Source organism: Budorcas taxicolor, chromosome X (assembly GCF_023091745.1).
Source record: "Budorcas taxicolor isolate Tak-1 chromosome X, Takin1.1, whole genome shotgun sequence".
Classification (NCBI taxonomy): domain Eukaryota; kingdom Metazoa; phylum Chordata; class Mammalia; order Artiodactyla; family Bovidae; genus Budorcas; species Budorcas taxicolor.
Window position 1 is genome coordinate 35,462,943 of NC_068935.1, and position 26,961 is coordinate 35,489,903.

Here is a 26,961-nt window from a genome sequence, read left to right on the forward strand (position 1 = left end):
TAGAGTTTTAAATGACTGAGGACTTTTTAGTAAAATCAGAGGGAAATTAGAACTTTGATGCTGATTTGGGGTTCAGGAGTCAGGAATAGTATATGAATTTATTGGAATAGTTTCATGAGTTAGAATAAAAAGAATAAATTAAACAGGGAAGGCATAATTTGGATAATAGATTCCTGTGTTGATGATTGAGATAACTTAGCTAATAAATTTACTGAGGTCCCATTAAGCATTTCCTAACATGGTCAGAACCCAGAGAGTTGTATTTTAATCAGGTCTGGTGGCTAAGAGGAGAGTATATATGGTTTGTAGAAGATGAACCTGCTACCCAAGTACTCTGATTTTAGGGACTTTGGAGGTAGATTTTAGAGACTGTAGGGCCTTGGAGAGTAGATAGATATTGGTTAAAAGAAGAGGCCCAATTTAGTCCTGACCTCTCAAGATCAGTATGTTTGAAGTTCTAGGCTGGGGAGGGACCAGAAAACCAGCTAGTGGGGAGACCACTTGGGAGTCCCTGGAAAGGGTTGCACAAGAGATGCACATGAATTTAAAGTCTTACTGAGGGATTGAGATCGTACTGGAATTTACAGTACATTACAGGGTGTATAAATTGCACCCTGAAATTCCCTTAATACCCTTGATCTGATTGTGTGCTTAGCTATAGTAGTCAGAATGTTGGGAAATGGCACTTTCCAAGATGGAAAAGTGGAAAAGAGCCAGGAAAATGTGGATGTGTTTAACAAGGTCCTCTTCTCTTTTGATTCTTAGTGATGTCAATAGAAAGTAAACTGAAGGAAAGCAGTGGTACAATGTCTGTCTGAGGGGAACCCTAGAACTCTTAGAGGAGAATTTTTATTGCATCACTAAAATGGGTGCCTTTTTCTGTAGTACATTTTAAATATGTTGATTTTTAAAGTAAAGTAATGGTGTGTCATCAGTTAAAACAATAATTCTGAGATCAATCTTGTAATCCTGCTAATCCTGGTTGAAGTTTTTGATCCTTAGCGTTTAGAACTAATTGTTTATTTCCTGTATACTTTAGATGAGAAAATTGTTTGACAAATTCTTTGAATAATTTACTGAAGCTCAAGGAGGTGTCATTTTCTTAAAAAAATATTTAAGTAGGAAGAAAATGAAAACCTTCACTGAATTTTTCTTTGCTGACTAGAATTGTAATTCAAAATAAGATGTTAAAAATATCTTTTAATACAGTTTTCATAGAGTTGGTGACCAAGTAGCTTGGTTAGAACATGGTACGTGGTACCAGTGTAGTCAGTCAAAGGCTTGATCTTCATGAATAATAGTGTCTTTAGTATTAGAAGAGATCTTTGTTGTCACCCAGTTCAATTTTCCACCTTATTGTCTCTGACACATGGTCATTTAAACTTTGCTTGAATGTTTCCATTTTTTTTCTTGGCTATACCACATGACTTGTGGGTCCTTAGTTCCTCAACCAAGGGTTGAACCCAGGCCTTGGGTAGTGAAAACACCAAGTACTAACCACTGGACCACCAGGAAATTCCCGAATGTTTCCCTTTTTTTTTTTTTTTTGAAAGCAGTCGTTTTTTGAAGCTTTGTTGCTTCCAATGCCTTAGCACATAGCTCCATGATCAACTGACCATTTTATGGATATGCCATTGGTCACAGGCTCAGTCTTCAATATCATGAGAAATTAATTCTAATTATTCATATGTGTATGAAGGACTGCTTATGCTTATCACCGTTTAAAATTTTCCCCCCAATTCAGAATGAGGTATTTTAAATTTAGTTAGTTTTAAAGAAGCGAGGTATGTTATAGTTCTGTAGTCTAGAAAAATCAATCAAACTTTCACCTTTTTTTCCTTCATCATTGTAGATATTGAGACAAATTGTTTAGAAGAAAAAAGCAAGAGAGACTATTTTACACAATTGGTATTAGCATGTTTGGTAAGTTTTAAAAAATACTTTCCATTTCTCAGTTTTTTATGGAATGATTGTAATGACAATCATGTTAATGGAGAAGGATATTGACATTCAGTTGACTGTTCATTATAAGGTGAGACTTGGGTTTTGAAATGGAATGCTTTGTAAAATTAGACATGCTATTTCTATGAAATAGGCATGCTACTGTATCAAACTATCTATGCATATAGAACCTTTGGTGATACTCCTGACCTAGAAAGTTTCTAACTAAGGAAAAGGTAAGCATCTATCAGATGAGTAGAAATGATGTGGACAGCTTTTAAACTGAACGATTTTTCATAAACTATTAGGCAAGGAGGAAAAGAATGGAGGTAGTTTAAAAATAATAAATTTTAGAACTTGTTATAATCATTGTCTAGTAAACCATTTTATGTTCATAAATTTAGAACCAAGGAGGAATGGCATTACTTAGACCTGGAAGAATGTCCTTGTCTTTGCTGCACTAGAATCTGACTTAAACAGTAGAAACCAAAGAAGGCTGAAGTGCTGCATTATTTTAACGAAAATTCAATTTTAATCAGAATTACATCTCTAGTTCTTGTCATTTGTAGGCTATGGAGAGCATGCATATAATTTTTAGTGAAGTTTTAAAAAGCTACATGTTGTATTTTTCAATACTTTGAGAGTCATTTTTGTTAAATTGAAGTTCTAAGCCTTTTTATGAAGTTGTATATGTGTGTATATATAATATGTGATTTTAATATTTGAGAAAATTATTTTGCATGTTTTAAGATTGTGGATGCATAGTTGGAATGCTGAGGAATAAATGGCCTTTAATATTTTTTAATACAGTATTTAGTTTCAGACACAGTTCTAAAGGAACGCTTGGATCCAGAAACATTGGAATCATTAGGGCTTATCAAACAATCACAGCAATTCAATCAAAAGTCAGTTAAAATCAAGACAAAACTCTTGTAAGTACATGTATTTTTATATTGCAGATCAAGTACCTGTGTATGTTTTTTACTTCCCATGTTGAATACCAGAAGTTTTTAAAGGTGTTTTGAAGACTTTAGTTGTTTTTGCTGTTAGAGTGTGTCTTGTGTTTTTTCTTTCTAAGAGTGGCCTATGGTTATTGAGTCAGCAGTGAACTTTACCTGTGTGAAACCAATGTTAATTTCTTTTCCTTATTAGAAGTTAAAATAATCAATGTTTTTATTACTACCAGTAAAATAATTTACAACTAGAGTATATTCTTGTCAATGATGGAGATAGTGTTATGTTAGCAGTATCATTTCCTTGTGTAGCTGGTTTCCCCTGTGTAATTCATATTGGGGTGTCTCTTATGAATCACTGTTATTTTCTATCCTAAAAGATACACAAAGAGGTAAACTTTCAACAACTGTTCTTTTGGTGATTTAATATGAGTAAGAAAATTCAATGAAAAGAATACATTAATCTTATGCAGGCCTGTTAATTGAAATTAATTTTATCTGCTTTGTGATGTTTATCTAATTTCAGTTATAAGCAGCAAAAATTTAATTTGTTAAGAGAAGAAAATGAAGGTTATGCCAAGCTGATTGCTGAATTGGGGCAAGATTTATCTGGAAATATTACTAGTGATTTAATCTTAGAAAATATCAAATCTTTAATAGGTAAGATGTACATTATATGGTATATGTTACTAAGAATAAATTTGACTGTTGAAGAATATCCATAAAGACAAACTTAGTGCATTTTCTATAGATCTTTGTTTTTAAATTAAGAAACGCGAGAAGTGTTCAGCTTGTACTTTTAAGATTATTATCAACAGAAAAGAATTTGAGATGATATTTGTAAGAAATCTTTTTGGTACTCTTACCCTTTTGTTTATACTAGTTTCTGCTCTCTAGTATTTCTATCTTTAAATTTTAGATATTTTCCAATAATTTTATGGAGGGCAGAAAATAAGCAAAAGCGAAACTTTAATAAAATCTTTGATGAACTCTTGAAATGTGGAGATGTTCAGTTCTTTTGAACTTGATTTTAAAAATACTAAGCAACTTTGATAGACATTTTATCTGTTAAAAGTAAGTATAGCAGATGTTGTAAAAGTGTAACAAAGAGGAGAGTATTATTTTCCCTCCCTTTTGAATAGAATTTCTTTAGCATTGTTCTTTCCATTTTTAAATTTCTTTGACTGCATGGGGTCTTAATTTGCAGCATGTGGTGTTTTTGTTGGGTCGTGTGTCGCGGCGCTTGGACTCTGGAGTGTGCAGGCTCAGTACTTGTGGTGTGCAGGCTCTCTAGTTGTGGCGTGTGGGCTCCAGAGTGCACGGACTTCAGTAGTTGCAGCATGCAGGCTGAGTTGCTCTGTGGCATGTTGGGATCTTAGTTCCCTGACCAGGAATTGAACCAGCGTCCCCTGCACTGCATGGCAGATTATTAACCACTGGACCTTCATGGAAGTCCTAGCATTGTTTTTTGTATTGAGCATTTGGAAGAAATAGCTGGCTTCTATAGAAAGGAGGAATGAATGATAGAAAAATAAGGTACTTCTGATTTTTCAAGAATGGAAAGAATTTTTGCTATTTGTTAGGTGTTATGCTCTCTCAGGGAAGATTTTGCAACAGTTGGATGTCTTAAGTGTTGAAACCTGTTGGAGAAGTCATATTTTCTGCTTCACTAGTTTTATATAAAATTTTATTTATTTTATTTATTTGTTATTTTTGGCTGTGCTGAGTCTTTGTTGCTCTGCATGGGACTTTCTCTAGTTGTGGTGCATGGGCCCCCATTGCAGTGGCTTCTGTTGTTGAAGAGCACAGGCTCCGGGACAGGTGGGTTCAGTAGTTGTGGTGCACAGGCCTAGTTGCCTTATAGCACGTGGAATCCTCCTAGACCAGGGATTGAACCCATGCCCCCTGTGTTGGCAGGTGGATTCTTAACCATCGGATCACCAGGCAAGTCCTTCACTGGTTATATTTTATTAGAGGATATGTCCGCTCAGTCATGTCCGGCTCTTTGTGGCCCCATGGACTGTAGCCCACCAGGCTCCTCTGTCCATGGGATTCTCCAGGCAAGAATACTGGAGTGAGTGGGTTGCCATTCCCTTCTCCAGAGGATTTAGAGGATGCTTATGCTCAATTCTCAGTTATTTTCTGTGGTTTTGAAATTTGTGTATGATTAAGAGAGAAGAGGTATCCTAGTCCTTTCTTCCTTTCTCCAGTGGGGACCCAGATAAAACTAGATTTACTGCAGTTACCTTTGCTTTTAACTTAGGCTTTTGGTGACCAACTGGTATAGAGGTAAGGAGCTTTTAGTTTAAATTTACCCTTTTCTTTGAAGTAAGTTTTATTCTGGCAACTGATTAAGTCTCTTTGCTACTTCCATTGTCAATTTAACACCAAGACTGGCAATCCCCTAGGGCTGCAGGGCTCTTGCTTGCTTAAACTGTGTGGCAGTGACCCATTAAAAAAAATGACCTGTAGGGTTTCCTTTCTGTTCTTTCCAGGGTAGGCTCTACATTTTTCCTGCAGCATTTTGATCTAGTTTGAGATGTTTGTCAGTACTACCTTGCTATAGGTTTGTCTTGTATCCTGCCATGTACTGTCAAAATGGTATTCCCTACATAAAAGTTCTGTGCTGTATGAGGTCTTCACGTTTTTAAAAACTTTATCTGCTTGTTTGTTGACATCTCTTGTCTGTCCTTGTCCCTTCTATTTTTTGTCCTTGTGAGTTTATACTTTATTAGTTCTTTGTTATTTTGGGAACATTTCAGAGAGGGATTTTTGTATGCTTTTATCTAACTGAGAATAACATACACTATGTACTTTCTTTTCTTGAACTTTGTCCCTATAAAGAACAGGTTATGTTACTGTATCTGAAGAACAGTGTGACAATCACAGCTGTAAGCTCATGACTCACATGGATATTCCATGAGTTTAAAGAATTTGATTTCTTGGGCTAACCCTCTATTCTAGTCTGTCAGGTGTACTACAAAGCTCGATAGCCCAGAAGCACTCAAATGCCACCTCTGCAGAGTAGACTTCTTTGGCTACCCCACCCCCAACTCCAACACTCCCTATTGTTCACTATATTCCTTCTGAGCATTCGGCACCATATAATATGCACTGTATTTTATGCCACACCCACTGGAATGTAAGTAAGTTCTATGAGAACGAGGGTTTTTGTCTGTTCTGTTTGGTACCTCTAACCTTAGTGCCTGGTATGTAGGTGCTGAATAAATACTTGTTGAAAAACAAATGAATGTTTCCCCCTTTCTAGAATAGTTTATACTGATTCTTAGCCTCTTTCTCCCAGCATGGAGGATTTGAGAAAGTTCATTTCCCTGGCTCAGTGTTTGTTTCTCTTTGGCTAGCTGATTCCTCTCCTCCCCCATTGTCTGAGAAAGAAATTTTTCATAGTTGAAGACTGAGTACTCACTCTTTCGGTGTTAGAATTTACCGGATTCCTCCTCAGTGTAGACTCTAGGTAGTCCTTGTCTCATCTGGCCAGAGGAGTTCACTAACATAGCATCCTGCTCTTCATGACATCTTTGGATGAGTTTCCTCTTGTTTATTCCCATTTTTTTCTCTCTAGAAGCAATCTAGACAGATAATACCTGAGCTATCTCAGGTCTGATCTCCTTCACCAGCCACTGACAGAACTGGTACCTGGTTTGGGAGGCTTGCATTTTTAGATACATTTATATTTCAGGGTACTTGGTCTGATCAGGAGAAATCCTTATTTATCATTCTATAATTAAAAGCTGGTATTTAAATGAGGTATTTAAATGCTCATTTAAATACTCATTTGCTCCCTAAAAGATTCTGGCACATCAAAATTTTATGTCCTAAATATGAAAAACAGTATTTATATTCTGTCAGATAGCTTTGGGCTGTTTACTGCAAGCAAGCAAGGATTAGGAACAGTTATGAGTCTATCTGGTGGTTGCAATCTCGAGTCTGACAGTAAGTTTGAGAAACTTAATAGGAATGTATAGTGATTATTAGGCTCTTGAGCTGCCATGTCATAGATGCCTCACAGATGATCCCCACATCAAGATGGCAAAAAGTATATTTTAGAAATTAGGGGAAAGAATATCAGAGATGGACTCTGTTTTTTGGCTATGCCGAGCAGCTTGTGGGATCTTTTCCCTACCAGGCATTCAACCTGGGCCCTTAGCAGTGAAGGTGCTGAGTCCTAACCACTGGACTGCTGAGAAACTCCCAGAGATGGACTCCTTTGATTGCTGAACTAAACTATAAGCTGTCTATTCTTCTGTATGCCCTTCAGAAAAAGTAATAACTAGTAGGTATTCTTTCCTTTTCTTTCTTCTAAATTAGTGGTCAGCAAACCTTTTCTGTAAAGGATGAGATGGTAAATATTTTTTTCCTTTGTGGGCCATATGTTTTTTGTTGTAGCTACTCGCTTTTGCCATTGTAGTGTGAGATCAGGCGTGGACAATATGTAAATAAAGGAGTGTCTGTGACAGCACAACTTTACTTACAAAAATTGAATGGGTTTGATCCATAGGGTGTGGTATGCTGATTGCTGCTGTCAGTCAAAAGTTATGGCTAAAAATTAGTCATGGAGCTAGCTTGAGTTTAGTTTTGGAGACTGAAAATGATTCTTGCTGGTTTGGGGGTTAGTGGCCCAGGATCTTTTTGGCTTTGACTCTGATTCTTTCCATCTCATGCAGAATCAGAGCCCTCTTGGCCAAACCTCAGGACCTTCATTTGTCACCTGGTGTCCAAAGTTGTAAATCTGACTGGAGGTGGGAAAGGTGGGGTGAGAGTCTTTTCCTCCTCCGGTCTCACAAGCCCTCTTAGTTGCTTGTTAAGTGACCAGAGAAACATTAAAAACGAAACCCCAAGTCAAATGATTTTATTCTTTGGCAGATTATGGGACATTTAACCCCTTTGAGTACATTATCTTGAATGTACTTAGTATTTTGTCTTCAGATCAGTTTGGATATAAGAGCCACTCAGCCTTGAAGCTTCTTATTGTATCAACACTCTCCTATCCCTTGGAAACGGAAACCAGTTGACTGCTTCTTTTACCTAAGGCTTTGCTTTATTGGTGTTTCTTTCCTGTACATGAGTTACAAAGAAGTCATTTATCTCTACTATGAAAAAGAAGATAGCAATCGGTGTTCTTAAGTATAGTTTTTTTTTAACTATTATACTTTTATTTTGTTTGATGCATTGCTCTGCATCTTGCTTCTCTGGTTCTTGCCTTGAAATGTGTAGTTTTTTGCAAATACTGTTTTCTTAGAAATAGTCTAGCATAAGTTTTCATTAGCCTGTTTTAGTCTATTCAGGTTTCTGTAACAAAATATCATAGACTGTGGGGCTTATAAACAACAGAAATGTATTTCTCACAGTTTTGGGAGCTGGAAGTCCAAGACCAGGGTGCCAGCATGGTTGGGTTCTCATGACAGCTCTCTTCTGGGTTGCAGACTGCTAACTTACTGTTGTATCCTCATGTGGTAAAAGGGGCAAGGGAGCTCTCTTTTCTAAGGGCATTACTCTGATTCATGAGACTATGCTTTTATGACCTATTCATCTCTCAAAGAGCCTACCTCCTAATACCATTTCATTGGGCATTAGAATTTCAATATGAATTTTGGAAGTACAAAAAACATTCAGACCATGGCTTAGCCTGCTTCTAAAGTAATTCTACATGCCAAAGCTACATCATGTCCTTTTGTTTAGAACATGGTTTTTCTTTGTCTTATAAGGTTTATTCTGTCAGGAACATGATAATTGAAGCTATCATTCTGTTTTATTGTCAAAAATGTATAGGCTGGACGTCTCTCCCTGTCATGTTTACAGTGTTACCCAGGTCTTTTTGTCTCTGTTAGGAATCTCAATTTGACCTATCCCTAAAAGAACCATTGTCACTTTAATCATGTTTTTTGCCTCTAATTGGAGTTAGTTGCTCTAATACTGGCCATCTTATCCATCTTTGGGGAACATTCAGTTACTTTTCATTGCATTTTTCCCAAAGATATATCATCCAAAAGGTGTGAACTTTCGTTACGGGTAGGGAAGGCATTAATCTCTGTATCACAAGCATTTGGTACATAGTGGGTAGTTACTTAATGTTTATTTAAATGAAGGACTGAATCCATGGTCATTACAGGTCTACCATTTAAAATGTTATTTCCCATATGGTTCCCTGTTTGTTTCTGAAAAAGCGTGTGTGTGTGTGTGTGTGTATTGCTTAATGTAGCTGATGTAGAGGTAGGAGGTAGGCTTTATGCTTTTTCTCAGGATGACATGACTATCAATGCTTGGGCTGGATAAAAGCCCTTTTAAGATGTTTGAGCACAAGATTGCCTGTTCTACCACAACTGCCATTAGAAAAAAAATTATTTTGTACAATTTAAGCTTACTTATTGATGCTAAAATCTTTATCGTATATGAAATAGCTTAACTGTTATTTAGCAAATCTCTGCCATTTAAAAAATGATTTTCTAAATCCTTCATTTGGTTTCTTTTTCTTTGTTATATAGCATATGTGTGTTAGTCGCTCAGTCGTGTCTGACTCTTGTGACCCCATGCACTGTAGCCTGCCAGGCTCCTCTGTCCATGGGATTCTCTAGGCAAGAATACTGGAGTTGGTAGCCATTTCCTTCTCCAGGGCATCTTCCCAGCCCAAGGATCGAACCCTGTTCTGCATCGCAGGCAGATTCTTTACCATCTGAGCCACCGGGAAAGCCCATTATGTAGCATAGGTCATTCCAATTGATTGGACTAACTTATGGCACCTGAGACATATAACAGAAAACTCATAAGCCAGATTTTTTTGGTAAGAAATGCAAACATTGTCATCTGTTATAAATAAATGTTGCATCCTGTTCATCTAGGTTGCAACCTTAAATTGCCTCTAGAAAGAAATTGGTTGATATTACAGATCACTGTAAAATAACCTTTGTGGAATAATACTGTTAAACAAAACATAATATATCAATGGTTCATTCTGTAACACATTGAAAATATAAACTGTAAAGCAGTGTGACTGAAACACAACATTTCCATGTAATATGTTGCTGTTTTAGTCCTTATACACAAGTTTTGTGGACTGTAGCTTAAATGGGTAATTATAAGCTAACATTTTTTTCTAAAGTATATTCAATGTATCTTTTGTTCTCTGATAGAATAGAGCATTGTTCATTTTTATTTAGTTGAGTGAATTTTTATATTTAGTAAATGTAGGAGTAGTTATAAGGTTGGAAAGTTTGCTAGATCCTACTTCCATACTCTATTGTTAGTGTTATAGCAGTTTGAAGGCTTTTGTTTTTTCAACTTTATCTAGGCATGAAGTGTTAGTCGCTCAGTTGTGTCTGACTGTTTGGGACCCCATAGACTGTAGCCCACAAGGCTCCTCTGTCCATGGGATTCTCCAGGCAAGAATACTGGAGTGGGTAACCATTCCCTTCTCCAGGGGATCTTCCTGACCCAGGGATCGAACCCGGGTCTCCTTCAATGCAGGGAGATTCTTTACCATCTGAGCCACTGGGGAAGCCCATCTAGGCATAATTAACGTACAATAAAATGTGTGTATTTAAAGTGTACAGCTTGAGTTTTAACACATATATACACCTGTGAAAACATCTCCACAATCTAGATAATGGACATTTCTATCACCCACCCTCCAGATTTCCTCTTGTCCCTTTGTATTTCATTCCTCCTTACTCTTTATTTCCTCCCGGAATAATCAATGATCTGCTTTCTTTCTTTTTTATAATGCTGTTGCATTTTATTTTAATTTGTAAATTTTTAAAAATATTTTGTCTGTTCTTGGTCTTCATTGTTGAACATGGGTTTTCTCTAGTTGTGGTGAGCAGGGTCTAATCTCCAGTTGCATCGTGCAGGCTTCTCATTGCAGTGGCTTCTCTTGTTGCAGAGCACACACTCTAGGGCATGCAGGCATCAATAGTTGCGGCTTGCGGGCTCTAGAGCATGGGCTCAGTAGTTGTGGTGCATGGGCTTAGTTACCCCATAGCATGTGGAATCTTTCTGGAGCAAGGATCGAACCCATGTCCCCTGCATTGGCAGGTGGCTTCTTAACCACTGGACCACCAGGAAAGTTCAGTGATCTGCTTTCTAGACTATAGATTAGTTTACATTTTCTATAATTCTTTTATAAATAAAATAATACAGTGAACTTTTATTTTGGTCTGACTTATTTCATTCAGCATAATTATTTTGTAATTTATCCATGTTGTTGCTTGTATTAGTCGTTCTTGTTATTGTTGAATAGTATTCCACTGTATATTTACAGTTATACTGTACTACACTTTATTCATTCACTTGTTGAAGGATATTTGAGAGTGTCCTATTATAAATAAAGCTGCTGTGAATATTTGTGTATAGGTCTTTATATGGATATAGACAATTTTTCTCTTGAAGTAAAACCTAAGAATGAAATGGCTGGGTCATATGGTAGGTGTTAAGTTTAACTTTTAAGGAAGCTGGTGATTTTATAAAGTAGTCATACTATTTTACATTGTATATTTCCACCAGCAGCATTTAAAAGTTCCAGTTGCTATTTTGGAGTCACTTGTACATTCATAGGCCATACTTTTTGCGGGTGTAAGGAAAGGCAAAAATATTCAGAAGTTTTCTTCCCAGAGCTTTAGGTAAACATCTCTGGAGAATTTATGAAAGTCGAGCTCTTTTCTGCAAGATGATCATTGTATTGGTCCTTTCTTTCCTTAGTATGAGAAGTGGAAGAAAAATGTATTCTAAGCTTTGGTTTCATAAAAGGAAGAAAGAAATACTTAAATTTGGAGGTTTTGGTTTTCTAAGTGATGGCTAAGATACTGCAGTTAGACATTAGCTTTATAGCATTTAATATACTTAAGTGTGGAGATAGTAGAAGTAACTCTTTAATAGAGAAATCATTAATATATTATATAAGAATTTTCTTTGAAAAATCCTCTAAGTCATCCATAATATACAGTGGTTAGACCCAATATCTCTGCCTCAGTTGACACTGTTCTTTTTTGCTCCAGCATTAGAATAAATCAGTGTTTATTTGCTTGCCCCAGATGAAGTGGTTAGCTTGCATTTAGGGGCTATGCCTAATGAAAAATCTGTTATTAAAAATACAAGAATTCCATTCAGCTTGGTGCACAAGGCATAAGGGAACTGATATAAACTGAGGGAACAGCAGAGTGATGTGCTCACTCTGGGTCATCAGCATATATTATTTTGAGATGAATGGTGGATGAAATTGACTATATCATTTTTTTTTTAATTAATTTTTAAAAGTTAATTTTTATTATAGTTGTTTTACAATGTTAGTTTCTACTGTACAGCAAAGTGAATCAGCTATACATATACATATAGCCCATCTTTTTTGGATTTCCTTCCCATTTAGGTCATCACAGAACTTTGAGTAGAGTTCCCTGTGCTATACAGTAGGTTCTCATTAGTTATCTGTTTTATACATAGTAGTGTGTATGTGTCAGTCCCTGTCTCCCAGTTCATCCCACTTCCCCCTTCCCCCTTGGTGTCCATATGTTTGATCTCTGCATCTGTTGTCTCTATTTCTGCTTTGTAAATAAGTTCATCTGTACCACTTTTCTTCATATAAGTGATATTATGTGATATTTGTTTTTCTCTTTCTGACTCACTCTGTGTGACAGCCTCTAGGTCCATCCATGTCTCTGCTAATGGCACAATTTCGTTTCTTTTTATGGCTGAGTAATATTCCATTGTATGTATGTACTACATCTTTATCCATTCATCTGTTGATGGACATTTAGATTGCTTCCATTATCCTGGCTGTTGTAAATAGTGCTTCAGTGAACATTCAGATGCATGCATTTTTTTGAATTATGATGTTCTCCAGGTATATGCCCAGGATTGGGATTGCTGGGTCTTATGGTATTAGGTTGATGAAAGAGTAATTGCGGTTTTGGACCCTGAATTTTAAATCATTATAACTAGACTCAAAGACGTCTTTATTAATCAAAATAGGAACCATTACAGTCAACATATTTTTGCCAATGAGAAATAAGTTTGTTTATTCCTGTAGCATAAAAATCTGTGCTTTGGGATTCAGTGAACTTTTGGAAAGTATTTTCTGTCTCCTGATGATTGTGGAAGCATTTTCCCTGCAAAAAGTTATCGAGATGCTTGAAGAAGTGGTAGTTGGTTGGCGAGAGGTCAGGTGAATATGGCGGATGAGGTGAAACTTCATAGCCCAATTCATTCAACTTTTGAAGCATTGGTTGTGTGCTGTGCAATTGGGTGTTGTCGTGGAGAAGAATTGGGCCCTTTCTGTTGACCATTAATGGCTGCAGGTGTTAGTTTTCCGTGCATCTCATTGATTTGCTGGGCATACTTCTCAGATGTAATGGTTTTGCTGGAATTTAGAAAGCTGTAATGGATCAGACCGGCATGCACAGACCACCAAACAGTGACCATGACCTGTTTTTGGTGCAAGTTTGGCTTTTGGAAGTGCTTTGGAGCTTCTTCTTGGTCCAATCACTGAGCTGGTCATCGCTGGTTGTTGTATAAAATCCACTTTTTGTCACATGTCACAATCCAGTTGAGAAGTGGTTTGTTGTTGTTGCATAGAAAAAGAGAAGATGACACTTCAAAGTGATGACTTTTCTGATTTGCAGTCAGCTCACGAGGCACCCACTTATCAAGCTTTTTCACTTTTCTAATTTGTTTCAAATGCCAAATGACCACAGAATGATCGATGTTGAGTTCTTGGTAACTTCTCATGTAGTTGTAAGAGAATCAACTTTGATGATCCTCTTAATTGGTTGTTGTCAACTTCCAATGGCCAGCCACTGTGCTCCTCATCTTCAAGGCTTTTGTCTCCTTTGCAAAACTTCTTGAACCACCATCTTTCACTTTTCACTTTCCTGCATTGGAGAAGGAAATGGCAACCCACTCCAGTGTTCTTGCCTGGAGAATCCCAGGGACGGAGGAGCCTGGTGGGCTGCCGTCTTTGGGGTCGCATAGAGTTGGACACAACTGAAGCGACTTAGCAGCAGCAGCAGCATTGCACTGTATGTTTGTTAGCAGTTCCTGGGCCAAATGCGTTGTTGGTGTTGCGAGTTGTATCCACTGCTTTACGACCCATTTTGAATTCAAATAAGAAAATTGTTCAAATTTGCTTTTGTCTAACATCATTTCCCTGGTCTAAAATACATATGAAATAAATAGCAAGTAATAAGTTATTTAGCCAAAAAACATAAAGTGAGAAATGCGCATTAAAATGTTATAGAACATAAGCATATTTATTTAAGAATGCATTCCAATATCAAATGGCAAAGTTCAACAGTGCAAAACCACAGTTACTTTTGCATCAACCTAATAGTTCTGTTTTTAATTTTTTAAGGAACCTCTATACTGTTCTCCATTGTGGCTGTACCCATTTACATTCCCACCAATGGGAGTGTAAGGCCAGACACTATAAAACCCTCAGAGGAAAACATAGGCAGAACACTCTATGACATAAATCACAGCAAGTCTGTTTTTGACTATATCATTTAAATGATTTGTCTCTTTCATTTTACATTATTTATTATGTGTAAATGGTTGCATTCTCAAATGCACATATGATCTAACTGCACTATAATATGGTTATAGTAACAGCTGAAGATGAATGCAAATAGAGGTAATAATAGTATTAAGAGTAGGGTGGCTGATAGGACTGTTTATTAAATTCATGTCTATTGGCCTTTTTAACTTACTCTAGGAGATTAGCAAGGGTAAGTAACCATCAGTCTCTATTAAGTGCTTCTTTCCTTTCTCTATCCTGCTCTACCTAGATCGTTTTCTTCTTCTCTGTTTGCTTGTGTTTTCCCCAGCCCCTTGGTATTCTCATATCTTTAGTATCAGCAGTGTACCTGATTTCCTTTAGAATTACTGCCAAAACTATGAATATATAATTACTTTTTGTAGCTTTGTTGTGTATATAAGATAAACTAAAATATGATTCTAAAAATGATGCTCTACTTTCACAAACCTGAACTTCTAACTTGTTTATCCACATTCCAAATAGTTCTGCATAAAAGTTGTCCAACTTGTAAAACACGTTGTTTGATTTTCATATTTTGATAAAAAGAATTAAAAATGTGAATCTCTTTCACTAATGTGAGTAAACAAGAACTGATGAGATAATATGGCATAGAAGGTTCACTTGACTTAGCGTCACAGGGTCCTGGGCTCAGCTGTGTCAGTAATCTGCTCTGTAATCCTGGGAAAGTATGTTTCTCATCTGTAAAATGTGGGGAGGTTGTCTTGATGACCTTGAAAATGAAGATTTCCCTCTGGGGCAGAGAAGGCAGACTTGTAAAAGAAATTGTCTTTATTTTATGTAAGTTGTCCCTGAAAGTTAATGATTTTTTCTAGAAATGATGTATAATCACTTTTGAATTTGTGTATATCTCATCTGTTACAGGATGCTTTAATCTGGATCCCAATAGAGTTCTGGATGTCATTTTAGAAGTGTTTGAATGCAGGCCAGAACACGATGACTTCTTTATATCTTTATTAGAATCTTACATGAGTATGTGTGAACCGCAAACACTGTGTCATATTCTTGGGTTCAAATTCAAGTTTTATCAGGTAAAAAAATGTGTGTGTGTGTAAATTTTGTGATTTTATGTGTAAAATTTAATTTGAATTTTATTTATAAATGATTGGTTTCAGCTCAGCCATTTTAGCAGAATGGATAAGAAACTACATTAGTGGTATGAATGATGTGATGTGAAGGCCTAATAAATTTTTGCCTTGAGAGAGATGGAGTCAGGGAAGACTTACAGATACAACATTTTTTTTGGAACCTGGTGCTTGAAGGCTGTACGAGTTTGTTGAGAGTTGTCTGTGCAGAAGTCACAAATAGTGTGTGAATGAAGACATGGGAGATAGAATGTATATAACAAGTTGAAGAAATGGTACTTAGTCTCATGTGGCTGGATTGTAAGATATGGGGGAAGAAGGGACAGGAAGTGAGGTTGGAAAGGTTGACACAACTTTAGATTGTCAGGAGCCTTGAATGCTGTGTTGAGTTAGAATTTTATCATATAGGTAGTTACTGTTAAAATTTTTTATGGATGTGAATAAATTCTTGAGGCCTATCTTGCATCATTTTTCACTTAAACCACTGCATAGTTATCTTGCAGATCTGTGGCCTCTGATTATTTCTCTTTCAATCCATCTTTCATATTATGGATGTACTACTGTTACATTCTGAAAGAGATCTAATTAACACACTGCTTAAAAACCTTTGCTGGCAGGATGAAATTCAAACTTCGAAATGTAGCAGAAAAGGCTCTTCACAATCTAGTCCCATTCTTTCTTTCCAGCCTTATCTTTAGTAATTTTTTTTCCTGTCACATCTAATATTCTAGTCATTAAATTACTAGCTGTTACTTGAACTTTGGTATGGGCATTGCTATGTATAGACTTTTGTCTAAATGCAGTTCCTTATAACTGGAAAATGTACTTACCCACCCCCTCTCATCTGTCTTTTCTTCATCCTCTAAATTCTTATTTATTCTTTAAGATCAAGTACTTCTTGAACTATAAAAGTTTTTGGTGGACACTTCACCCATGCAGAGTTTAAGTCACTTCTTAAATTCTGTTCTCATAAAACTTAACTCACATTTCTAGCACTTATCAGGTTATATTGGAATAAACTGTGTCTGTCTCCTTTGCTAGGTTGTGAGTCATTTAGGACAGGGTCTATATTTTACTAATTTCTTTTGATTGATTTTATTGCTTAGCCTGTAGTAAAAGTTTGCTAATTCTTACAAATGAATGATCTATATTTTAGGAAGATAATTCTCTTGATAGTGTGGAGGATTTTAATGTAATAAGGCCTCTATTGTCTTTCTGGTCTAGCTTTTCTAATTTGTCTACCTGCCTGGGATTTTCAACTAGTCAGGAAATACTCATTTACTGAGTTTTTATGGTATGTTGTTTCTTTGTGTTAAGCACTGAGGATACTCTGGAAAAGAGTGTCTATTCCTGTCCCTGAGAGCTCAAGTTCAGGATAGAAGGACAACTTCTTTTAGGATTCTCAAATATAATCCACCTACTGCCATTGGTTGTCTTAGTTTTTCCATTTCTCTATAATGTTCCAGAAGAGAAATTAGTTCAGAACTAAAAGCATATAGCTTTTTGGTACCAAACAAGAGAACTGTCAGGGTTTTGGGGCAAGGGCATTTCACCTTTGTTTAAAAATTAATGATGATAGTCATTCCTATTCCTACTGGCAGCCAGGGAGTCCATTCTTAGTACAGAGAAAGAGAAATTCAGGTGTTTAATTGCACCTTGATTGTTTTGGATTTGAGAACATGAAGCCAACTGCTGAAGTGACAGGGTAGCTGAAATTTAACTTGAGCATGATTAATTAGAATATAGGTTAGGACTTTGGAGACTGAGGGTTTCAGGGCTTATTGCAGTGAATAATGATGACCTACTGCTTAATATAATATTGTTAGTTGAATATCAGTTTTAGAATTAAAACTTTCTGTATGAGACTATTCCTCATAATGGTAACACTTTTTGAACTGAATTAAAATATCCCTGGGGGTTAACCAATGTTGAAATGATCCTTTTTCTTAAAAGTAGATAATGGGGCCTTTGTCTTACATAAGAAATGCCCAACCAAAAAATATTTGATTTAGAAATAACCTATTATTGGAAAGAGTAACCCTGGTATTGTTCTGTGTAACACCGTTTGCTTATTTTTATTGCCTGAGCAATCTTATTTTGGGAGTCTGTAATCTTAAGGACCACTGAGGGCAGGGGAAGAAATGTAAGAGATTTTAGATAATTTGTAGTCTGGTGAGGTAAAGTAAGAAAAGCCACGAAAATCAAGAACTGCTGAGGGCTTCTAACCTGGGGAATTGGTTCCTAAGTGTATATGCTCATCCTGTGTACTGGTCTCTTGCCTAACTCTACCCACCCCAGCCCCCTGCCATCATTTCCTGAAAATGTTTACTCCCCTAGTCCACAACCCATATTTTTATCAATTGGAAATTATTTGGATTAACAGGGTTCTTTTAATTTTTTTTCCCTTAATGCTAGGACTTCTAGGCAAAGGTAATTATTTCTGCTATAAAGTCAGAGTGATTTTATTCTGATTTCAACCTGGGATTACCTGTACTGGATGTTTTGACTTGGAAAGGTGGTAGGGATGTAAGCAGTTTTAGAACAGACTTTGGAAAATTGGGCTGATTCAGTTCCCTTAACAGAGATTGCTGGAATAGAGGGTTTAGGGTCAGCACGAAGGGCAAGAAGAAGGGAGTACTAGAAAGTGTGAGGATACTGAAAGACAAACTTGGCTGGGTTTGTCTTGCCACAGGAAAAGGGAGATGATGACTCTCAACTCTTGTCCCAGCTTCTTAGCTTCTTGATTCAGAACACAGTAATAGTGGTACCATCGTTATGCACTATTATAACCCAAATATACTCATTTAAGGAATATTGACTGAACACCTCCTATGTGCCAGGTAGTGTCCTAAGTGTTGCGACTATATATGTAAGAAAATACAAATCTTTGCCTTCATGATGCTTATATTCTAAGCAAATCATATGATACATTAAAAGGTGATCAATGAGAGGGGGCAAAAGAAGACAGAGAGCAGCATAAGGAAGAATGAGAATACTAGGGTGGTGAAGTGGCAATTTTAAACAAAAAGTAAGAGTAGACCTCATTGAAAAGGTGAATTTATTTAAGCAAAGAAACAGATGATGTGACAGTGTAAACTGCAGATATTTGGAAGAGCCTCCAGGCAAAGAGAATAGCTACAGCAACAGTCTTAAGGTGTGAGCATGCCTGATGTGTTGAATAACAGTGAGGAGACCAGTGTGGCTGGATCAGCGTGATTGAGTGGGAGAGTGGTAGGGGGTGAGGTCAAAGATGAAGGACCATATCACATGGAACTGGTGCAAGGTTTCTGACTTCCAATGCCGGGTGAAGCCAGTGGAGGTTTTGAGTGATATGATCTGGTATAGTTTTTTTCATTTTGTTTCTCTTTTACCTTTTCATTTTATTATGAACATTTTTAGACATATAGAAAAGAGTGAATAGTGTGACTACCCATAACTCTATCACCTAGAAGTATGTTTATTAACACATTGATATAATTTTGGGGGGAAATATTAATTTATATTACAGATCATGAATGGTTGCTCCTAAATACATTAATTTGTATTTTTTAAAAGTAAGGACATTTTTCTGTACAACCATGATACTAATTTTGTATCTAACTAGACTGCTATCATAGCTCAGACCATATTCAGATTTTCCAAGTTGTCCCCCAAATGCATTTTACACCTGGTTTGTTCAAACGATGATCCAGTCAAAGACCACACAAATATAATATTTGATTTTGGGGATTTTTTTACTCTCTTTTAATTTAGAATAATTTCCCCCACCCCTTCCATTAATAGCAGTGACTTGTTGAAGAGAACATTCCCAAAGAAGACTCCACCTTTTGGATTTATCTAATTGCTTTTTGTGGTTGGTTTAATTAGTTCTTTATCCCCTGTTTTTCTTATATGCTTGGAGTTAGGGCTAAAGGCTCAACTATGTTCAGGTAAAATATTAGTGGCAAAAATACTTCATAGGTTGTGTTATATGTTTCATATTGCATAGCATCTAATACTGACTTCTAATATTTCAGTAAGTTGATGACAGTATAATCTCGCCATTATACAATGACATGTCCCCATCTTGTCAACAGCAAGTTATCTGTAGGTTGATATTTGGTAACATGTGAATATCCACTTTTTCATCAACCTTTCATTAAGTGTAATGTAACTACTTGGATGGTAGTTTTCTGAGTCACTTATTTCCTTTGGGGTTCCAAATTGTTGGTTCACTAATTTTATCTTGCTGTCTACATTTATGAGCCATAAGTTGTCCCTTATTAACTTGAGTTGTTTGGTTATTCTGCAGTATAGTTGCTACTAGAAAGACAGACAAATACTTCATTTTTTCCCCACATTAATTACTAGCCATCAGAGTAAGGAGTTTCTTTAGCAGACATATCTAATGGTGACATGAGTGATATGTGTGTGAGAAAGAGACAAGAGAGACAAAAAGAGTGTGTACATGTGCATTTTGACTTAGGTTTTCAAAGAATCAATATGGTTATGGTAGTAGTGGAAGTAGATGATATTCTGAATATATTTTGAAGGTAAAGCCAATAGTATTTGCTGATAGATTAGATATAGAATGTGAGAAAGTAGAGTTAAGGACTGTCCTAAATTTTTTTTTTTTTTTTTTGGACTGAGCAGCTAAAAAGATAGTTTTCATCATCAACTGAGATAGGGTAAATTTCAGGTGGAATGAGTTTGGAGTACTGTGGGCAGGAATCAGGAATTCAGTTTTGGGCATGTTAAGTTTGAAATACCTGTTAGAGATTCAGATATCCAAGTGGAGATGTTGAGCAAATAACTGGATATTGGATTTGGTGCGCTGGAGAAAGGGCTAGAGATAGAAATGTGGGTGCCAAAAGCACATAGATGATATTTAAAGTTGTGATACTGGATGAAATCATTAAGTTGGATAAGAGAACCAAAGGCTGAGCACTTTGCCTTGAACCAAAGGCACTCTGATGTTAAAGGGCCTGGGAAAAGAGGAGGAGCCAGCAAAGGAGATATAGAAGGAACACATGTAAGGTAAGAGGAAAACAAGAATATAGCATCTTGGAAGCTAAATGGAAGAAGGAATGATCAAGTCTGCTAAATGTCTCTGACAGGTCATTTAAGATGAGGACTGAAAAATGGTCATTGGATTTATTAGCAGGGAGTTCAAAACTAGCCATATTTGTAGAGTTTGAGTGATGTTAAAAGAGAATGGGGAGAATGGAGTTAGAGACAATGAGAATAGACAACTCTATAAAGGAGTTGCTACAGAGAGGCACAGATAAATGGAGTGGTAGCTGGTTGAGGAAGTGAACTTGAGATTTTCTTTGAAGATAGGAGATAGACTATTTATGTGTTGATGGGAATAATTGAACAGAAACTGGTGATGCAGGAGAAAGAGGAGAGAATTATTGAATTAGTGTTCTTGAATAAGATAGAATGCAGCTCATAGCATAAGTGATGGATGAACTTTATATAGGACCACAGGGAATTCACATATAATAACAGGTGGAAAGGTAGCATATGTGGGTACACTTGTTGGTAGGTGGATAGATCTGATGGTGAGAATTTGTAGAGGTCCTGTTGATTGATCCAGTTTTCATGCTGAAATAGAAAGCAAGTTCATCAGATGAGAAAGGGAATGATAGAGGAGGTATTGGAGCTTAGGAGAGAAAGTAGGAAATAGTTGCATAAGAGAGTATGAGAGTGAATGGACTAGAGAAATAAGAGTATAATTGGCCAGTGACATTAAGGACCCACTTGAGGGTGGATATGTGAAATTAGTACTTTGAGGAGTTGTAGCTATTGGTAATATTAGAATTTAGGATATGGAGTGAATGGCTAAAATAGAGTAGAGGAGGTCTTTGCAAGAGTGGAATTCAAGGAACTGAGAAACCAGCATGTTGGAAGTATCACTAACATGTATATGAAAATCTCTAAAAATTAAGAAAAGGATAGAGTTGGAGAAAGTGACACTGAATCAGAAGCTAAGATCATTCATTGCTAAGTAAAGGGCAGTGACCTAGGGGTCCATAGATGACAACAATAGTACATAACTAAAAGTGGCAGAGTAAAAGAACTGATGAACTGGCAAAAAAACTGTCAATCAACTTTCACAGAACTCTGGAATTTAGCAAAAACTTAAACCACCAAGGGATGATTTGGTGAAGAAAAAAGCTGCTGTTTGGGATAAGAGAGCTCTGTGGCATTCTAAATTGCCTGCCTACTATCTCACACCCAGATTGATGGTGGCTGTGAAGATAAGAGCCCGCCATTCCTAGTACAGATTGCTAATGCCTGAGGATATAAAGAATTGTTCTCAAAGAATTTGGCCTGTCTGGCTACTCCCTGAAGGATTGGTGAAAGGGCTTGTCTTTGTTTTGCCTAACTGGGAACATCCCTTGGGCTAGGGTGAAAGTGAAGTCTCTCAGTCTTGTCCTACTCTTTGCAACCCCATGGACTATAGCCTACTAGCCTACTCGGCTTCTCCGTCCATGGGATTTTCCAGGCTAGAATACTGGAGTGGGTTGCCATTTCCTTCTCCAGGAGATCTACCCGACCTGGGATTGAACCCTGGTCTCCCACATTGTAGGCAGATGCTTTACTGTCTAAGTCACCAGGGAAGTCCAGGGAAGATCCCATCCATGGGAATCTCCTAAAAATACCTTTTGGATCTTGGTATACCCTGCTGCACAGTGTCCAGTGGTGCCTTATATAGTCTGAGGAGCAGAAATAGAAAAGAATGAAGAAAAATCATCAGAGCCCAACAGACCTATGGGACACCATCAAGTATACCAATGTGTGAGGAGTTCTTTGGCTGTCCAGTGGTTAGGACTTGATAGTTTCACTGCCATGACCCTGGGTTCAATCCCTGTTTAGGGAACTAAGATCCTATATATGGTGCAGCCAAAAAAAAAAAGTGTGTCAGTATGTACATTTCGAAGTCCAAGAGGCAGAGGGGAAAGAGAGAGAAAAGGACAGCATATTTGAAAAAATAATGGTGGAAACCTTCTCAAATTTGATGAAATATATGAATCTACACATCTAAGAAACTTGAGGAACACCACATGGGATAAACTCAGAGAGATCCACACTGAGACACATTATAGTCAAATTATAATATAGTATATTATATATATATATATATATATATAAAATAGTCAAAGACAGAATCTTGAAAGCAGCAAAACAGATGTGACTCATTCATACAAGTGACCTCAATAAGACCGACAGCTGATTTCTTCAGAAGGCAGTGTAATGGACTATATAAAGTACTGAAAGAATGAAACCAAGAATTCTATATCCAGCGAAACTATCCCTCAAAAATGAGAGATTATGATATTCCAAAATAAAAGCTGGGGGAGTTCATCGCTAGCAGACCTGCCCTATAAGAAAGGCTAAAGTGAGTCCTTTGGATTGAAATGAAAGGACACTAGACAGTAACTTTAAGCCATATGAAAAAATAAAGAACATTAGTAAGTGTAACTACATAACTAAATATAAAAGCCAATGTTATTGTATTTTTTGGTTTGTAGCTTCTCCTTTTTTCTGATATGATTTAAAAGACAAAAGAATAAAACAACAATTATAAATCTAGTTGACACACAATGTGTAACAATATAAAAGGGAGAAGGATAGAGATTTATAGATGCAGAGTTTGTATAATATTGAAGCTTAAGTTGATATTAATTCAAAATATGTTATATAACTTTGGAATGTTAATTGTTAACACTCAAGGTAACCACTAAGAAAATACTTTAAAAATAAATAGAAGAGGAAAAGAATAGGGAATTTAAAAAAACACTAAAAAAGTGATGGAGGAAATGAAAAACAGTAAAATAAGACAGGAAACAGTAAAATGGCAGAAGTCCTTCCTCATTACTAATTATTTAAATGTAAATGGGTTAAACTTTGTAATTAAAAAGCAGCATTTGGCAGAATGTATAAAAAAGCAAGGTCCAGACCCACTAATATCACATGACTTTTCTATAGTGTTAAAATTTATTGTAATAAAATGAAAGGGGAAAAAAGCATGATTCAACTATATGTTATCTATAAGAGACTTACTTTAAGATCCAAAGATACAAATATGTTGGAAGCCAAAGTATGTAAATAGATAACCAATGCAAACAGTATCCAGGAGAGATGGGGTTGCTGTATAGACTTTTAAGTCAAATTTTTTTATAATAGATATCAAAAGACATTATATATTGATAAAAGGGTCAGCCTACTAAGAACATAAAGCAGTTAATAACTGTATATGCACCAAACAGAGCCTCAAAATACATGAAGCAAACATTGGCAGGATTGAAGGGAGAAGTAGACAGTTCTACAGTAACTATTGGATATTTCCATACCCCACTCTCGTTAGTGGATAGAAAAATTTAGACAAATTATCAGAGAGAAAACAGAGGACTTGAGTAACACTGTAAACCAGTTAGACTTAACAGACATATATAGAACAGACCATTGGATAACAGTAGATTACATATTCTTCTCTAGTACACATGGAACATTCTCCAGGAAAGATCTTATATTAGATAACAGACCAAGTCTCAATACATTTATAACATTGAAATCATGCAAAATATTTTCTTGGACCACAGTGGAATGAAACTAGATCACAAGAAAAGTGAATGATAGCGATAGAAAATTCAAAGCTGGGTGGGCTTTAGGGAGCATGGATGGAGAATAGTCTGAAAACTACTATAAAAACAAAGATGATTCATACCCTACCCCCAGGCCTAGTAGTGTGAGGGGTCCAGGGAAAATAGCTACCACTTGACTGGGTTACAGTGGGAGTGGTGTTCTAGTGAATGCTAGGCTCTGTTCAAATGTTAAGGTGAAAGGGGGAAGGAAAGGTTTAGAGGATACATTTAGAGGAGAGTTTCAAGGTATAGGGGGTTTTGCTGAGGATGGGTCCTGAATTCCAGATGATTCCATAGAAGTTCTTTTAAGAATGTGGATGCATGAGAGAGGATAGAGCAGGGATTGTGCAGAGCAATATGAAGATCAGAGTACAGGAATTGACATTTGGCCCTGAGAGTTGGAGGCTTCTTGTGGCTCACTTAAGCAGAGTTAACGGGGAAAATGTGAATACTCCTGGTGGATTCAAGTCAGTGAGCTTTTGTGGTTTTGCTCTGAAACCATGACCACCATTTGTTTTCATGGAAAAATGTTTTGATACTAAAATAGCCATTTAAAAACAATTAAAATCAAACTCTTGTTAAGTTGAGGACTTAATCTGCCTTAAAAATCATGGTGAAATAATGCCTTTTTAATATATTTGTTAGTTTCATTAGCTTCATATGTGCATAACACATATCACAATTATGGTAGGAGGTTTACTCATAAAGATCAGTATTGAGTAGAAGCAGAATGTAGCTGGGGTGGTCCTAAGATGGCAGAGGAATAGGACGGGGAGACCACTTTCTCCCCCACAAATTCATCAAAGAACATTTAAACGCTGAGTAAATTCCACAAAACAACTTCTGAATGCTGGCAGAGGACATCAGGCACCCAGAAAAGCAGCCCAGTGTCTTTGAAAGGAGGTAGGAAAAAATATAAAAGACAAAAAAAGAGACAAAAGAGGTAGGGACGGAGCTCTGTCCTGGGAAGGGAGTCTTAAAAAGAGAGGTTTCCAAACACCAGGAAACACTCTCACTGTGGCGAGCCTTGGAACCACAAGTCTGTGGCGAGCCTTGGAACCACAGAGGGCAACATAACTGGGAGGAAAAATAAATAATTAAAACCCACAGATTATGTGCCCAATGGTAACTCCCCCAGCGGAGAAGCAGCGCAGACGCCTGCACCCACCACTGGCAAGCGGGGGCTGGGCAGGGAGGCCCAGGCTGCATTGCTTAGAGTAAGGACCAGACCTGAATGCCCCGAGGGCAATCTGAGGGAACTAACTTGGGCTAGCAAACCAGACTGTGGGATAGCTACCACACGAAAAGCCCTAACCTAAGACACCACCAGGCCTGCTCACAGAACAAAGGACTGAACAGAGCTAGCCCGCTACAGACCATCCCCCTCCGGTGACAGGCAGCCAGAGCCGGAAGGGTGTAATCGCAGCCCCAGAGAGGCATTATCTACCAAACTGCAAGCAGGCTTCTTTGCCAACTAAGACTTCTTGGGGTTCTGGACAGTCAACATCCGCCTGAGAAGGTGTGCCAGTTGTACACCCAGAAAACCGAGCGGCAGGTACGGGGGAGGCAATAAGTTGCAGCTACCGCACTCTCCAAACACCTCATCACCTGAGCTGCTCGGACCTGGGAAGGGAACAAAACGCAGGCCCAACCGAGTCTGCTCCTCTGAGGACTACCTGAGTGCCTGAACCTGAGCGGCTTAGACCTGGGAGCTGCATGCAGCCCAGGGCCGGCCTCGGACCACTCCTGGCGGAGCAACCTAGAGCCTGAGCAGTGTGGGCAGGGAGGGCACACGTGCCATGAGGAGGGGCAGGCCCAGTGTGGCTCAGACACTGCAAGCACACACTAGTGTTATTTGTTTGCAGCATCCCTCCCTCCCCACAGTGCAACTGAACAAGTGAGCCTAAAAAAGTGTCCACCATTGCCCCCTTGTGTCAGGGCAGAAATCAAACACTGAAGAGACCAGCAAACAAGCTAAAACAGAGGGAACCACCTTGGAAGAGACAGGTGCAATAGATTAAAACCCTGTAGATAGTACCAACTACATAGGAAGGGGCCTATAGATCTTGAGAAATATAAGCCAGATCAAGGAACTATCCGAAAATGAACTGACCCCACACTGCCCACAACACCACCAGAGAAAGTCCTAGATATATTTTTACTATCATTCTTTTTTAAAAAATTTTTAAGTCCTCTATTACTCCTTTGTTATTTTTATAACCTACTATTACTTTGCAAAAAAAGACCCTATTTTTTAAAGCAAGCTTCATATACATATATTTTTTTATAATTTTTGTGACTTTGTTTTTTCTTTTTTCTTTAATATTGTAGTTTTGAAAATCCAACCTCTACTCTAGATTTTTAATCTTTGCTTTTTGGTATTTGTTATCAATTTTGTACCTTTAAGAACCCACTCTTTTGTACCTATTTTTACTTGGGAGCGAGATTACTGGCCTGATTGCTCTCTCCCCCTTTTGGACTCTCCTTTTTCTCCACCAGGTCACCTCTATCTCCTCCCTCCCCCTTCTCTTCTTTACCCAACTCTGTGAATCTCTTTGTGTGTTCCAGACGGTGGAGAACACTTAGGGAACTGCTACTGGCTGGATCTGTCTCTCTCCTTTTGATTCCCCCCTTTATCCTCCTGGCCACCTCTGTCTCCTTCCTCCTTCTTCTCTTCTCTGTACAACTCTGTGAACATCTCTGAGCGCTCCAGACTGTGGAGCGCACATAAGGAAGTGATTACTGGCTAGCTTGCTCTCTCCTCTTTTGATTCCACCTCATGTCATTTGGGTCAC

At 37.4% G+C, this 26,961-nt stretch overlaps 1 protein-coding gene across 1 annotated transcript in view; it reads left to right on the forward strand.

Annotated features, from left to right (window-relative positions):
- THOC2 (THO complex subunit 2) overlaps window positions 1–26,961 on the forward strand; it is a 115,872-nt gene that overhangs the window by 25,814 nt on the left and 63,097 nt on the right. The window contains exons 5-8 of the mRNA XM_052662974.1: window positions 1,853–1,923; window positions 2,752–2,873; window positions 3,421–3,554; window positions 15,316–15,482. Coding sequence (XP_052518934.1) covers window positions 1,853–1,923; window positions 2,752–2,873; window positions 3,421–3,554; window positions 15,316–15,482 — 494 coding nt within the window. The remainder of the gene's footprint in view (window positions 1–1,852; window positions 1,924–2,751; window positions 2,874–3,420; window positions 3,555–15,315; window positions 15,483–26,961) is intronic.